The following is a 15,870-nucleotide window of genomic DNA, read 5'->3' as shown; positions in this document are numbered from 1 at the left end:
AGAGGAAGCCTTTTGTTCTATCTGCATCAAACAGGTCGATTTGAAGTGTAATGAGCCACTCCATTCAATTCGCTCTTGAGCCAAATGAGAGACCAAATCAGAGGTTCTGTTACTTATTGGCTGTGCATCCTTGAGTAAAAAATCATTTATCTGTGGGCCTCAGTTTTCTCTTCTGCCAAATGGGTATAATGGTACTTTTCTCACTTCCAACACAAACGTATCTCTGACACATGCCTTGGTCAGCCTTTCCTGGGGCTACTCCAGACATAGTCCCTGCTCTCATCCTCATCAGGAAGGGGAAGGAAAACAGGGAGAACAATTCAGTAAATGGGCCCCACAAGAAGGATGCAACCATCATGGTAGTTCTCCAAGCCCTGGGAGCCTGAGCACTGGAGCCCAAGCCTGCCTGGGATTGACCACAGAGGTGAGGCTGCAGAGTGAACAGGAGCTGACTGGACCAGAACAGACCCCAGGAGCAAAGGCAGGGAGGTGAGGGCACTGGGACCTGGGCTGGGGGACAGAGGAGAGGTTGGCATGTGGCCAGTGAGGAGCCCCATGTCCCAGGCCAAGGGGATGGGAATTTCTTGGTCCAGAACAGGGTGGTCCAGTTTGTGCTTTAGTACAGCCTCCTGGCTGCTGCATGGAGAATGTGGAGGGTGAGCCTGGATGGACCCACTTTCACCTCTCAGTCCCCAGGACACCTAGACCCCCATCTCTCCCCCCACCGCCCCTCCTGCCAAGGCTCCTCTTCCTGCTCAGGCTGCTCATGGAGGAGCTCGGTCCTCACCCACCTCTCCTGCCTCCCTGTCTTCCCAGAGAATCTCATCTGTTCTCAGGACTCAGAGAGCATGTGACCCTCTCACATTCACAGACTCCAGACTTGCATCCACCCACCTGCCCCACTTCCCGAGTAGGGTCTAGCAGGGCCTCATGGCTGGGGGCGGAAGCAGAGCCACTGATTTCCTCCAACCCAACACCATGGGGAGCAGCCTCCTGCACCCACTGTCCACACTGCCGGCCCGGTTCTCCGTCCTCCCGTAGGGACCACAGCAGGTGTCCTCCCTCCTCCTCTTCCCCCCTCCCTCCGTGGTCCATCCTGCCACAGCTGCCAGAGACCCTTCTAGGAGTAAGTCAGATCCTATACTGCTTCGCTGAGCCCTGCACCGGCTTCTCAGTTTAACCTGGGATTAAATCTGCCACCTGACACCTTAGAAGGGACCCCAGGCCCAGTGTGAAAGGACCTGCCCACCCCCAACATCACTCCCCCGACCCCGCCAAGGAAGCCTCCCCCAAGTCAGCCCCGCCTCCCTGCTAGCCCTGAGCCCACCCAGGGGTGGGTCTGCAACCCACATCTGCAACCTACACCACAGCTCACAGCAACGTCAGATCCTTAACCCACGGAGCAAGGCCAGGGATTGAACCTGCAACCTCGTGGTTCCTAGTCAGATTTATCAACCACTGCACCATGATGGGAACTCCCAAACTGCTTTCTTAATTCATTTACTCTCACTCCACGGTATCACCTTGACACCACCTCTAACTAGAGTGTCTAGGTCAATATTCTAGAAAGAGCCTCAGCCCAAAATCTATGTAAGACACTAAGCAACAAGCAGGAGCAACAGCGTTCCTATTAGAAAGGACTTCTCAGGGTTTAAAGTTACCCCAGACACTGGGGCATCAAAAGCTTTGCCATGCTTAGGAGCACAAAGCTGAGAGGGACCTAGGAATAGGGTCCATGGGAAAGGAGCAGGAGGGGAAGCCAAAGCCAGGAGGGCACAGGGCACCCAGTGACTCCTGCATGGGAAGAGGGGGAGAAGGCACATGCGTCACCCACCCCGCCCCGAGGGCGTGTGTCACACGCAGGAGGTTGAATAAGCCAGTGAACACAGGCACCTGTGTGTTCCAGGCGCAGAGGTAGCTGTGAGGATGCACGTGCTGTGCCCTTGACCACCAGCAGGGGGCCCCTTATGAGTCCTGTACCTGCCACCAGTACCTGAGCGTCCCCCAAGGGCCAGGGGAGTGCACACGCATATGTGTGTGCATGCCAAGCAGCCAGGGTCTGGTGTCCTGAAGTTCAGGTGCCCCTCCGTGGCCACACGGGGACCCAATTCCCTCCTGGTGCGGAGTTCACTGCTCTGCGTGCACAGAGGTTTCCACACAGGGAAAGTCCCTGACACGAGCAGTGCTGCCGCCAACTCTTGGCTGCGTGCGCCCCTCTCCCCTGTGAGGCCCTACCCCAGTATCCAGGCAGGAGGGACGCGGTACTGACCAGGGACTGCAGGATGGCGTGGTTGGTGGCGTTCATGCAGGAGTCCAGTGGGAAGGAGCACTCCCCTTCACAGTAATAGGCTGAGTAGCCTTGGGGGGCAATGACCCAGTCCTGGGGTAAAGAGAGAAGGTGAGGCTCATCCATGTTCCCCTCCCAAGCCCTTGGGTCCAGCACCTGCTACAGCACCACTCAGGGCTGCCCCTCACCCTCCCTCAGCCTCAGGACCCCTCCCAGGGCAGTGTCCCCCTGAAGACTCTCAGCAGATGGAGGCTGGGCCCAAGCTCTGCCCCCGTCATGTTCCATCAGCGCCCAGCTTCCTCCCCAGCCGCCTCCAGTCACAGCAAAGTCCAGAGGCACCATCCTCCCTGGCCTCAGATTTCCTGCTACAGATCTGACATTTTATGGCTGAGCATTCAGACTGTCCATTTTGCATGGTTTTTTGTTTTGTTTTTGTTTTTGTCTTTTCAAGGCCATACTCGGGTCACATGGAGGTTCCCAGGTTAGGGGTCTAATCGGAGCTACAACTGCCAACCTACACCACAGCTCACAGCAATGCCAGTTCCTTAACCCACTGATCAAGGTCAGGAATCGAACCCAAAACCTCATGGTTCCTAGTCAGATTGTTTCCGCTGTGCCACGACAGGAACTCCCCGCATGGGTTTTCACAGAAAGGGACTTTTTGGGAGTTCGCACTGTGGATGAATGGTAATGAACCCAACTAGTAACCTTGAGGACATGGGTTTGATCCCTGACCTTGCTCAGTGGGTCAAGGATCTGGGGTTGCTATGAGCTATGGTGTAGGTCGCAGATGAAACTCGGATCCCTGGCTGTGGCCAGTAGTTATAGCTCTAATTCAAGCCCTAGCCTGGGAACTTCCATATGCCATAGATGCGGCCCTAAAAAGCAAAAGCAAGAAAAGGAATCAAGAAAAGCACTTTTCACTGTAAAAGCAACATAGTCTCCCTTTAGTCAATTTGCTGAACACAGAAGAAAATCAAACTCCCCCATAACTGGGCCTCCCCTTGGACAGACACTTGCCGGGGGGTGGGGCGGGGGAAGGAGAGGGAACGTTACCAGCCAGCCCAGGTCCTGGAAGTTGACGTAGAGCTCGTGCCGACGGCACACCTGCCGGCCGTGGGAGCCGTGGACGTCATCTGTGGGGGCAGATGAGGCAAGGTCATTGCTGGGGCTCCTTCTCTGTGCAGCTAGAGTTCCTGCTCTAAAGGGCATACTTGCTGAATAAATGAGAGGAGAAACTAACACATGGGGTCATATAAAGCCCATCCCTGCAGCTGCTGGTGACACGACACCTCAAGAACCTTCCATGGCTCCAGATAGCTCCCCACGGATACAGAGTCGCCCCACACTCAGCTCAGCCTCCCCTGACTCTCACCCTGTGGGCCTCCTGGGGGTCCAATAAATGGCCCAGGGACCCTCGGCCACCAGGGCTGGACCTCCTTTCCTCCAGAGACACCCCTGACCTCGTCCACCTCTCCTGCCTGTTCGTCCCGCAGGGCAAGGGCTCCCATTGAGGCCCAGCAAGGCCGACTCCCCGTGAGGGAAAGGAGGGCTCCTGGCGGGTTAGGCCCATCCTGGTCCCGAGGGGCTGGGTGGTGGGGACACCGTCACATAAACACCGCATCCTGTAGGGCACCTGGGACAGCACCGAGGGCCACCAGGGGCAGCTGACGCTGATGGAGCCCTGGGGGTGGGGGTGCCTGGTGGGCCTGGGAAGCCAGAGAAGGGACCTCGCGGCAGCAGGGACTCAAGGGCAGACGCTCAGAGTCCTGAGGGGGGCAGTGACCGGCCCCGAGGTGCGGGGGCAAAGGGTGTCGGGAAAGGTGGCCAGGTGACCGTTGGCTTGACCCCCCACCCCCACCCCGAGCCAGGAGGGTGCCAGGCCCCCCAACCCCGGGCCCCGGGCTCACCGAAGATCCCAGGCAGTTTGTTCGGGGGCGGCAGCTCGTTGCTTCTCTTCGGTGGCCTCCTCCTCAGGGGCCTCACCGCCCGAGGGGCACGGACAGGGCCCAGGCTCGCCCTAAAAAAGGTGACCACGAAAGGCTGTTTGGAGCGCGGGGCCTGTCGCCCCAGCAGACCGGCCAGGCTAGGATCCACGCTGCGCCCTGAGACGGAGAGAGCAGAGAGGGCGGTCACTCGCGGGCGGGGACCTGCACGGGACACAGCGGGGACGCCCCTGTGGGCCGGCCGGGGGCAGGGAGGCTGAGGCTTCAGGGGACCCACTGTGCCTCGGTTTCCTCTGAAGCCCCGAGTCCCACGTCCAGCCCCAGCTCCCAGCGGGTCTGCAGGGGACAGGGGAGGGGCCTCTCGAGCCCAGGACTGGGGGTTAATGATGGTCCTGGGCACTGCCAGTTGTGACAGCGCTTTGCAGCTTCCAGCCAGGTCACGTGGTGATCTCAGCCGGTCTTCACAGTGATGCCGGAGCCCACACTTCACTGAGAAATGTCAGGGCCCCTCAGTGACGGCCCAGAGCCTCGCTGCCAGGGACCCTCGGCACCAGGTCCCACGTCTCAGGGCTCCGAGGCCCGAGTTCCACCTTCCACCCCACACCTTCTGGGGAGCAGGGTGGGATTTACAACCCCCAGCCGCTGGGGCACTGCCAGGGCTTCATGCTTGCTCTGCTCAGCACCACCCGAGAGCAGGCCACTCACTGTCCCCTGATGCCCCCAAAGAGACTCCGGGCTCAGCGGGCAGAGACATTGGCCCCAAGTCCCTAACCTGGATTCAACCACCAAGGTGTAATTCTGGAGCCCAAGTTCTTATCCATTTAAGTTATTTTATTATTTTATTATTATTTTTCTTTTAAGGGCTGCACCCATGGCATATGGAAGTTCCCAGGCTAGGGGTCAAAACAGAGCTGTAGCTGCCGGCCTACGCCACAGCCACAGCCAGGCCAGATCCGAGCCACACCTGCAACCTAAGCTCATGGCAATGGTGGATCCTTAACCCACTCAGCGAGGCCAGGGATCAAACCCACATCCTCATGGATACTAGTCAGGCTCTTAACCCACTGAGCCACAACAGGAGCTCCTCATTTGAGTTCTTAGCCACCAGGTTTGTGGTTTAAAAGGGAAGGGAGAGAAAAGGCTGTGGGCAGGGACATAACTGGGACCTCAGTCAAGGAACAGTGACACTTGTAAAAGTAGAATTTTATCCACAGCCACTTAAAGACTGAGGACGCAGGAAAAACACACTGATTATCCCTGGAAAAGCTGACTCTACCAATAAAACTCTCTTTTTATACCTCTTTGTATTTCCAACAACCTCTTGTTTTTGTAATTGTCAAAGCAATATAACAACTGTAAGGAAACTTGGAAAAAATATCACCCGTAGACCCCCTCCCCGACTCTGAGATGCTTTTTCATTTGTCTGGATTAGTTTCACATGTCAATCTGAATTGTGAGCATAACAAAGTCTGTATTTTTTCTCAATTTTCCACGTAAACATTTTCTCATTAGCCTCAACTACGAACATTTCAAACTTATAAAATTCCTTTGAGTAGATAGGCCGTAATATTATTTATTTTTGTCTTTTTGCCATTTTTAGGGCCACTCCCGTGGTATATGGAGGTTCCCAGGGTAGGGGTCGGTCGAATTGGAGCTGTAGCCACAGGCCTATGCCACAGCCATAGCAACACAGGATCCGAGCCACGTCTGCAACCTACACCACAGCTCATGGCAACGCCGGGTCCTTAACCCACTGAGCAAGGTCAGGGACTGAACCTGCAACCTCATGGTTCCTAGTCAGATTCGTTAACCACTGAGCCATGACGGGAACTCCAATAGGCCATAATATTTAGATGTTAGTGCATCTTTAGACATTTAGATTATTCCCCGGATTTCATCGTAAAGATGAGAATCCGATGGAACCTCTTCATTTCCCTTCCCTGGGAATTTTCTCAGACCAAACAAGGATGTGACTGTGAACTCACCGTCATGTTCCCTAAAACACAGAGCCGAGCATCCCACTTCCAGCACATTTCACCCCAATGTTGCAACACGGATGCACACACACACGCACATGCACATCTATGTAGGGCGTGTACACATTTGCACACACATACACATTTACATCTGTTCCATTAGGGGCTTCGACATCCTCCACCGCACAGGTCACAGACATGCCTGCCCCCCGCAGCCCTGCTCGAAGATCAGCCTCACACAGCTGTGCTTTAGCCCCGAGTCCAGGGGCCAGAGTGGACCCAACAACTAGTCAACCAGAGACAACCTTCGACCTGTGACGTCACCTGCCACCAACATGCCCTGGACCCATTGCAGGCTCACCTCGGGGTGACCCTGCTGGGACGGGAGGTTGTCGGCTGCAGGAGCTGACACTGGAAGGGGCCCCGTTTGGGGAGTTTGGGTCACGGCAAGTCAGGGTCACGAGGAAGAGCGGGCCGTGAGGATTCGGAGCCACGAGACACACTGCAGCCCTGCCGCAGAGGGGGAGGCCCTGGAGCGATGCAGGCAGGAGGGCGGCTGTCGTCCCAAGCACACCCGAGTGGAGCTCCTCGCCCGGTGGACACGTGGGGCAGCCTCAGCCCGAAGCCCCCCAGGCCCATGTGTGCTGCTGTCCTGTCCTGGGAGTCCCTGGAGAGCCCTGTGCCCCAGGGGCCAGGGAGACCTTCGGGGCCCCCAAAACTGTGTTCACTGTGGGCTTTCCTTCGCGCAGCTGTCGGGTCAAGGATCATACTGGGGTCTCCGGAGAGCAGAGAGAGGGGGCAGCAGGGGAGACCCGGGCTGTGCAGGGTGTGGCCCCCAGGCGCCCAGCTCTGGCAGGACCCTTCCCAGAAAGCAGAGGCAGGAACCTCAGGAGACCTGACCTATGAGGAGGCCACCAGGCCTGCTGTCGCCTTCCCAGGTGACTGGGGATGGGTGGCCCTGCCTCGAGATCGGGCCACACGGTGGCCTCCCCCTGCAGGCCTGGGTGAAGATGCTGCTGCTCTGGGCGGGTGGGCCCCCAACACCTCCAGCCTCACCTGATTCTGAGTCAGCCCCATCAGGGCCCTGAGATTATAGGGAAGTTGGATGCTCACCTGCCCCATCCTGTCCCCGATATTCACTCCCCCACCCCCGCAACTGGTGCCAGGCCAAGCCTGCTCCCTTCTCTCCCCAAGGCCTCTTTCTGCTCCGGGTGCCACCTGCCCCTTCCCTGCACCCCCTGCGTGACCTCAGCCTGCAGTCGTGGGTGTGACCCTAGTGCCACATGGAGGGGCAATCAGGACGCCAGGCCGAAAGCCCTGGAGGGAATCCCAGCTGGACCTGCTTCTGTCCCACAGGTTATTTCCTCACTGCACCCTGACAACTAGGAACTCAATCCCTTTCCTGCTACTGTTAACAGCCCTCTAACTTGTCTGCTTCTGGAAACCTCTGCCTCCCCCACGCAGCTGCTGGGAAACCTCTCCCGACACCCAGGGCTGCTCAGGCCCTTTTCCCCAGAAGCCCCCAAAGGCGACTCAGTGACCTCCACCCACTCTCCACCCAGTCGCGGTCCCGACACCCCTGGCTGCCCCTCGGGAGCACCGTCTCTCCACGCCGGGGCCTGGCCCTCCCACTGGGGGCTGGGGCGAGGCTCCAGGGAGGCCTCTCGAAGGTTGTCCCTGACCCGCTGGACCTTCCTCTTCTTACCCACGATCCCCTGACTGCTGTGGGGGCCCCAGAGCGGCACTGAGAAAGCACGGGCTCCACGGCAGGCCTGGGTTTGGACCCTCCACACACACATGGGGGCACACACACAGAGAGAGAAACTCGGGGTTTTTTCTGTGTGTATGTGTTGTTTATTTTTTTCCCCTAGGGCCACACCTGTGGCATATGGGGGTTCCCAGGCTAGGACTCGAATTGGAGCTGCAGCTGCTGGCCTACACCACAGCCACAGTAATGCTGGATCCAAGCTGTGTCTGAGACCTACACCACAGCTCACCGCAATGCTAGATCCTTAACCCACCGAGCGAGGCCAGGGATTGAACCCACATCCTCATGGATACTCATCAGGTTCGTGACCCCTATCACGGAACCACAATGGGAGCTCCTCTGTCTGGTTTTTGAGACTGTGGGGTCAGGATGGAGCACCTCGCCACCCCTCTTGAGTTTCAAGGGAGTATGAACAAGACGCCGGCTTGGGCTCCAGAACAGAGAGGAAGCGGCTAAGTGTCTGTCCCGGATGACACAGGAGTGCTAGGGTTTGAGGTGAGCAAAGCCCTCTAAGGCCATTGGTCAGGTTTCTAGAACTCCCGTCCTCGGCTGCGGCGTTGGCCACACACAGAAAGACGGTTTATTCACAGAGGAGACTTCCCGGGGGAACATCGGTACCAACCGTCTCTCCCCCTTCAACTGCCCCCATTCCTGGTCCACTGGCCACCTCGATGTCTTGCTTCCCTTCTAGAGACATCGACGTAGCCACGAGGAGGAGGAATGTGCGGGGTGGAGAAGGTGAGGCTACAGGGAAACAAAACTCAGTGACAAAATGAAGGGCCCCAGAGGGAAAGTCAGAAGGGCCAAAGGGAAAAACATTCGTTGAGACAGCATGTCTCCTGATCATAAATTCACATTTACGTGTGGTTTTCGTGGTTCTGGTACAACAGTGCTGTATGTAGACTCTGTTCCTCCCCCATCACTTTCCCCTACATTCCATGATTCATTCACAGGGAAAAGCACTTCAATGAAACACTTCCAGCTGCATAGATTTTTTTTTTGGCCAGGGCCAGGATCGAACCCATGCCATAGCAGTGACAATACTGGGTCCTAAACCTGCTTAGCCACCGGGGAACTACCTCAAGTTGCACAGAATTTACCATAAGTATCACAGACAGAGAAGAGGATCATTGGAGCTGAGCTTTCTCAGAACTCACAGGACATACAAGGTCAACATCTCTGACTTCCTTGTTTTTCTCTTCTCTTTTTTTTCTTTTTAGGGTCACACCCGAGGCATATGGAGGTTCCCAGGCTAGGGGTCCAATCGGAGCTACAGCTGCCAGCCACAGCCACAGCAACTTGGAATCGAGCAGAGTCTGCCACCTACACCACAACTCACGACCAACAGAGGATCCTTAACCCACTGAGTGGGGCCAGGGATCAAACCCACAGCCTCATGGTTCCTAGTCAGATTCGTTTCCACTGCACCACAACAGGAACTCCCCTTCTGTTTTCTAATTAAAGTCATATCCCTCTTGAGAGAACGAAGCCTATCCAGTGACAGCCAGTCTGGGATGTCAGGAGACAGCCAGCTAGATATTGGTGACACATAGGAATATGATTCTGGCTTCCCTGGGATGAAGTCCTGGCAGGTTCAAGTGAGAAGCACATGCCCTGGGACCAAGGTTCCCTTCCCATTAGGTTAGGGCCTCACCTGCGGCATATGGAGGTTCCCAGACTAGGGGTCAAATCGGAGCTACAGCTCCCAGCCACAGTCACAGGACCTACACCGCAGCTCACAGCAACACCAGATCCTTAACCTTCTGAGCAAGGCCAGGGATGACATCCGAGTCACAACAGGAACTTTTTTTTTGTCTTTTTAGAGCCACACCCACAGCATATGGAGGTTGCCAGGCCAGGGGTTGAATAGGAACTGTAGTGCCAGCCTACACCATAGCCACAGCAGCTCGGGATCTGATCCCCATCTGCATCCTACACCACAGCTCACAGCAATGCCAGATCCTTAACCCACTGAGAAAGGCCAGGGATTGAACCCAAGACGTCATGGATGCTAGTCAGATTCATTTCTACTGAGCCTCGACGGGAACTCCTCCCCGTGCTCCTCCGCCGTCAGGCTGTCCCAGAGCTCGGTCAGGGTCAGTCCTGTCTTCTGGTGCACGTCAAACACAGCCTTCTCCGTGATGATTCAGTCCCTGCACCGCTTCCCAGTCAGGGCATCATGCATTTCTCCAAGATTTTGGGTTCGTTGGCCTTGGTGCAGTGCTCCAGGGTGGCCACCACTCTGGTCTTGCTACTGGACACCAGGTCCATCGCACCCCCCATTCCTTTCACCTTCTTGCCGGGTATCACCCAGTTGGCTGGGTCCCCATATTTGGAAACCTACACGGCTCCCAGCAGGGTTAGGTCGAGGTGACCCCTCGAATCATGGCAAATGATTCGTCACTGGAGAAAAAACAGCCCCGGGGAAGAAGGGTGGCTGCCAGCATTGATCAGATCTGCATCTGCCTCATCTTTCAATGGGAACAGACCCAAGCCCAGAATTCCATTTTCACTGTCAAGGTGAATGGTTATATTGGGGCTGATGTAGCTGGAGGCCAGGAGAGGGATTCCTATGCTCAAATTGGCATACATGCCATCCTCAAATTCAAGAGCTGCCCGCTTGTTGACTGTGTCTCCTTGTGTTATATGAAGACTGGCATATTTTATCTTCCTCTTTCCAGATTGTTAAATGCTCAATTCTTTTCTTGTATTTTTCCCCTGTATTACTCGATCTGCATAAATGTTAGGAACATGGATGTCTTCTGGGGCAAACGACCCACATCCACAATTTCTTCATCCTCCACCACTGAGGTTCCGGCAGCTTTGCATGTGGGCGTGTTGAAGTTCCGGGCGCTGGCCCTGAAGGTGATGTTTCCAGCGTGGTCAGCCTTCCACCCTTTCACCAAAGCACAATCCGCGGTGATGGCGTGCTCCAGAAGGTAGTGCTGCCTCCGAAACTCCCTCACCTCCCTGGGCTGCCTGAGGATGGCGATGTGGCAGATGGGTAAGTATCTGATGGGTGCGCCTCCCTCCTGGACCAGGGTTCCACAGGCCGTGGGGGTGTAGAAGGCAGGCACGCTGGCGCCCCCAACGCGGATGCGCTCGGCCAGGGTGCCCTGGGGTGTGAGCTCCAGCTCCAGCTCGCCCGCCAGGCACAGGTGCTCGCAGCGGGTGTTCGCCCCCAGGTACGAGCAGGTGATGCGAATGATCTGCTTGGTCTCCAGCAAAAGGCGCAGCCTGAAGTCCCCCACCCCCACGCTGCTGCTGACCACGGTCAAGTCCTTCACGCGGGTCTTGAGCAGCGCCCCAATCAGGTTCTCTGGGAGCCCACAGGGCTTGAAGCACCGCCGCCCGCCCCCCACCCCGCCCCCCATGATCCTCCCGCTGTCAACGATGTCTCTTGCCGCGCTTGGGGGCGCTGTTGGAGAAGCCATACAAGCGACCGGTCGCCAGCGTGGGCCCCAAGAGCCTAGCGGGGACCCGGCGCCCCAGCGCTGACGCCAGGAGCCGCGGGGCCGCCATCGTCCGCTCCGCTGGGACCTGGCAGGGACAGACCAGGCCGGCGGGGACGCGAGGCCGCCGTGCTCCCGCCGTGCGCCCGCGACCTGCGCGTCACAAACAGGGTCGCCTGGCGGTGAGGCGCCCTCCTGCAGGTTCCCCGCTGCCCCGCTGGTCTCCACGCTCCAAGGACCCGAGGCGCGGAGCTTCCTGAGCCAGGAAGGCTGGAGGCGGGGATCGATCCGGAAGTCTGGCCAGAGGGAGGGAGGCGGCCCAGCGCGTGGGGGCCCTGGTCACCCCCCTCCCAAGCGCGCTACTCCCGTCCCCGTCCCCAAATTCACCTCCATGTTAGTGGTTCCAGCATCTGCGTCCCCAGCATTCACTGTCCTGTAACTTTTCCGTGGATGTCTACCAGGACCTCAAGAACATGCCTGCCGAACAGAGCAGGACCCTGTGGAGCTCCTAAAAGCCTTTCTGTGTCTCCTATTTCTTGCTTTCAGGAAATGGGTCTCATCAGCCTCCACGGCCTTCCCTGAGTTCCAAGGGGCAGGTTCAGGCAGTTGCTCATCAGGGAAGGAAGGGGATGCAAAGACCAGGGAGGACCAGTCAAGCAATAATAGTACAGCCTCGGGGCAGGGTCCTGGTTCCTTCTCACTGGATGCACATAGTGACATAGGCCTCTTACACACCCGAGAGAAAAGGTATATTCCTTCTGCTTCTTTCAGAAATGAATAAAATCGAACAGCTTGGAGCCCTTCCTTGCGCTTCTCTCTGGTTTAATTGCACCCTAACCACAATCACCTGTAGGCTGTAAGCTAATGATTAGGCCCCCTGAGTACACCATTGCCTGTGGGTTAAAGATTGTTCGCACATGATGTTTTTCAGGAACTTTCCTAGTCTGTTCTAATCTCTGATCAAGATGCCTTTCTCTCAAGTGCTGTTATTCTAGGCAATAACCCAGAAGACCCGCATCACCATCACGCCAAGGTCTGATGTCAGTCTTGGTGACTAAGATTCCCCCAAAGGAAGAAGGAAGCATGTTTGGCCCAGTACTGATTCTTCGCTGAAACCCTCTTTTTCTCCTTTTAGATTATAAACCCCCCTGCAATTCTTCCCCGAAGGGGGGCACAGTCTTTAAGGCATTAGCCTGCTGTGGCCTCCTTTGCCTGGCAAAGCAATAAAAGTGATTTTTTTTTCCTTCACGCAAAACTCTGTCTTCGCATTTCTATTCGGCACCAGTGGACAGAAGCCAAGCTGACTTCCTACCTCAAACCTGCCCCGCCTCTATTTTCCCAAACCCTGGCAAAACCAAACCAAAACAAAACCTGTTAAAATGATGCACTGTTAAAAAAAAAAAAAAAAAAAAAGGAGTTCCTGCTGTGGTGCAGTGGGTTGGGAACCTGACGGCAGCAGCTTGGGTCACTTCAGAGGAGTGGGTTTGATCCCACCAAGAGAGTGGGTTAAAGCATCCTGCTTTCCCACAGCTGTGGTGCAGGTCCCAGCTGTGGCTCGAATTCCCAGTCCCTGGCCTGGGAACTTTCATATGCATGAGTGCGACCATTTAAAAAAAAAAGACCCACTGGCTCAGTCCCTGTCCCCGAGTTTCCTTCCTGCACGTCCTCCATTTCTGCCGTGGGACAAGCCCCCTCAGCTCCGTCCCAGACCCTGTGACTTCACACCTGTCCCCTACAGCTTACTCTCCCCACTGAGGTCAGGGCATCTTTAGTTTGTGCAAAAGATAAACACACTCTTTACTTTATGATAGTTGAGGTTTGTAGAAAATTGCTATATACCCAGAGTTCCGACGACGTACCCGGACTCGGTTTCCTCTGGAAAGCGTTAACACTTAAATGACTATGCTACATTCGTTACAATTCGTGAACCAATATTGGTATTTTATAATAATATTGGTGTCTTATTATTTACTGAACACCACGATTTGCTCATTTCACTGGTTTCCTTCAATGTCTTTCTCTTCCAGGATCCCATCCAGGGTCCCACCTGGCACCTAGTCATCACAACACCTTAGGCACCTCTGGGCTGTCACAATTTCTCAGACTTTGCCTGTTGTTTTTGGTTTGTTTGTTTTTGCCACCCTGTGGCATGTGGAATTCCTGAGCCAGGGATCAGATCTGAGCCGTAGCTGCGACCTCAGCTTCAACCTGGCAACGCTGGATCCTTAATCTGCTATGCTGGGCCTGGGATGGAACCTGTGTCCCAGAGGTCTCAAGGTGCCTCCAATCCGATGTTGAAACATCGAGAACTCCAGACTTTCGCTGTTGTGATGACCTTGACAGTTCTGAGAAGTACTTGTCAGATATTCTGTCCTTCAACTTGGGTTTGTCTGGTGTTTTTCTCATCGTGCAACTGGGGCGCTGGGTTCTGGGGACAAAGACCATGAAGGTGAAGTCCTCCTCTCATCCCATCAGCTCAAGGGTGTCCGGGAGCCACCTGATGCCCCCGGGAGCCCGAGTGCCCGGCAGAGGGGCTGCTGCTCAGACTCCCCACCACAAAGTTACCCGTCACCCCGTCCACACTGCTGGGAAGCCAGTCACTAAGCATAGCCCACACTCAAGGGCCAGGAGCTGCTACACCCCTTTGAGGGGGAGTGTCTCAGAGGGATGTTTTATAAAAAGCTGAATCTGACCAGGTTGCCCTCCACTGCTATTAAATAAAAGAACAGTTATTTTATTTCACATTGAATATTTTGCCCACCTCTCTCAGCCTCCTCTCCTCCCAGTCCCTCCCTGGCCCCCTGTGCTCCAGCCATGGCGCCCCCTTGCTGTGCCTCAGACACACCAGCCCCCGGTCCCCCTTGGGCCTTTCTACCCCCATTGCCGGGGCTGAGGGAGGGTGTCCCCCAGACACCTGCTGAATGAACGAATGGGTGGATCCTCACTCTACAAATGAGGAAGCCGAGGCTTGGAAAGGTAAGTAGCCTGCACGGGCGCCGAGTTAAAAGGCTGCAGAGCCAGGCTTCACGCCCTGGCCTCTGGCTCAGAGCCTGAGGGTGGGACCACGTTCCCTGGCCCTGCCCAGAAGGGGGACTCCTGGTCAGTAGGAGGTGGCTCCACAGAGTCAGAATCACCCCATTTCTTGGGGAGGGAAAGCATGGCCTCACTCTTAGCACCTGCTGGTCCTGAGGAAGGAGAGGAGGCCCTCTTGGCTGGTAGGGGGCCTCCTGCGGTCCCGCACTGCGGGGACCTCACCCTCCCGCCCACTGAGCCCCCGCGGTGGGGACAGGACTCTCGCCCCAGCCACACAGCTCAGAAAGGCCAGGTCTCCGGGGCCAAATGGGAGGTCCAGCTGCATGTGCCACCGCCAGCAGCTTCCTCGGAGCAGCCCCCAGGGGAAGGTTCGCCACTGACCCGAGTCTTACCATCATCTGTTTCCACATAGAGCCGGAGTCCCAGGTCCTTGCTACGGTTCAAGAGCCAGCGGTCACTGGCTGCTGTCACGTCCAACACCAGCCAGCCCTCGTCCCCAGATCGGAGCGTCTGAAGATCCAAAAAGAACAAGTCAGACTCCCTGTGGACACGAAAGAACAATTAACCGAGGGCCGGCACCGCCTTGTCTTCCCAGGGCCTGCCTGGGGACCATTAGTGGGGGCATCTACCCCGCCTGGCTCTGGCCTGGGCGCCTTACGTGCCTTATGTCACTGAGTGGACAAAGGCATTACTGTGCCCGTGTACAGATGGGGAAACTGAGGCTCAGAAGCAGAGTGACCTGGGCACCGTCCCACAGGCAGGACAGCAGGGAGGGGACTTGAAGCCAGGTGATGCTGGGCCTCTCCCCACGGTGACACGAGGCCTGGGGCCAAGCATCTTTCTTCTCTGAAGGTGGGCTGCTCCCCTTCTGTCCCCTGGGAAATGTCCCCCCAGGGCTGGGCCCGACACTCTGACAGAGGCGTGGGGGGGACCGGCACCTGTTGGACTGCTCGGGGACCACCTCGAACATGCTGATGTGGAGGGTCTGATTGAGCGGGTGGGTGCTGGGCAGCTTGTAAATCCGGAACTCCGCGGCTGTGACCGCCTCCCCCGCCGGGATCTGGGTCAGGTCAAAGCGGAACTCCTTCCAGTGGGGCTCCTGGTGGCCCAGGGCGCGGTCCCGCTCCACTGAAAGACCAAGTGGGGCTGGTGGTCACGCGTGGCTCCGGCTCTGGCTCCTGGATGGGCTGCGTGAGGTGGGAGCCGGGGACCTGGGCGGTCTGGGAGGGGAGGCCCCCTCCTCGTGAATGGCTTGTCCCTATTCTGCCTCCTGGGTGCTGAGAGGGCTCCGAGGCCGTGTCACAAGGGCAACATCCATGTCTGGTTTCCAAGCCCCAAATCCAGCCTGCCTCGCTCAGCCCCCTGATGCCTCTGGGACCCACAGTTGCAGCAGAGAGTGGTCCCTCTT

At 56.7% G+C, this 15,870-nt stretch overlaps 2 protein-coding genes across 2 annotated transcripts in view; both read right to left on the bottom strand.

Annotated features, from left to right (window-relative positions):
• The window catches only part of BMP8A (bone morphogenetic protein 8a), a 44,093-nt gene that overhangs the window by 4,666 nt on the left and 23,557 nt on the right, over positions 1-15,870 (bottom strand). The window contains 5 exon segments of the mRNA XM_021097605.1: positions 2,270-2,380; positions 3,344-3,423; positions 4,198-4,392; positions 14,855-15,003; positions 15,401-15,590. Of these exon segments, the coding sequence (XP_020953264.1) occupies positions 2,270-2,380; positions 3,344-3,423; positions 4,198-4,392; positions 14,855-15,003; positions 15,401-15,590 (725 nt within the window).
• On the bottom strand, positions 9,931-11,806 carry LOC102162296 (succinyl-CoA:3-ketoacid coenzyme A transferase 2, mitochondrial). The gene is given in 8 exon segments (XM_005674617.3): positions 9,931-10,149; positions 10,152-10,355; positions 10,358-10,416; positions 10,418-10,605; positions 10,607-10,698; positions 10,701-10,751; positions 10,754-11,394; positions 11,396-11,806. Coding segments are annotated over 8 exon segments (1,500 nt in total). The 5' UTR covers positions 11,500-11,806; the 3' UTR covers positions 9,931-9,988.

This window comes from Sus scrofa, chromosome 6, assembly GCF_000003025.6.
Source record: "Sus scrofa isolate TJ Tabasco breed Duroc chromosome 6, Sscrofa11.1, whole genome shotgun sequence".
Lineage (NCBI taxonomy): Eukaryota > Metazoa > Chordata > Mammalia > Artiodactyla > Suidae > Sus > Sus scrofa.
This window is presented reverse-complemented; position numbering and strand designations above follow the sequence as displayed.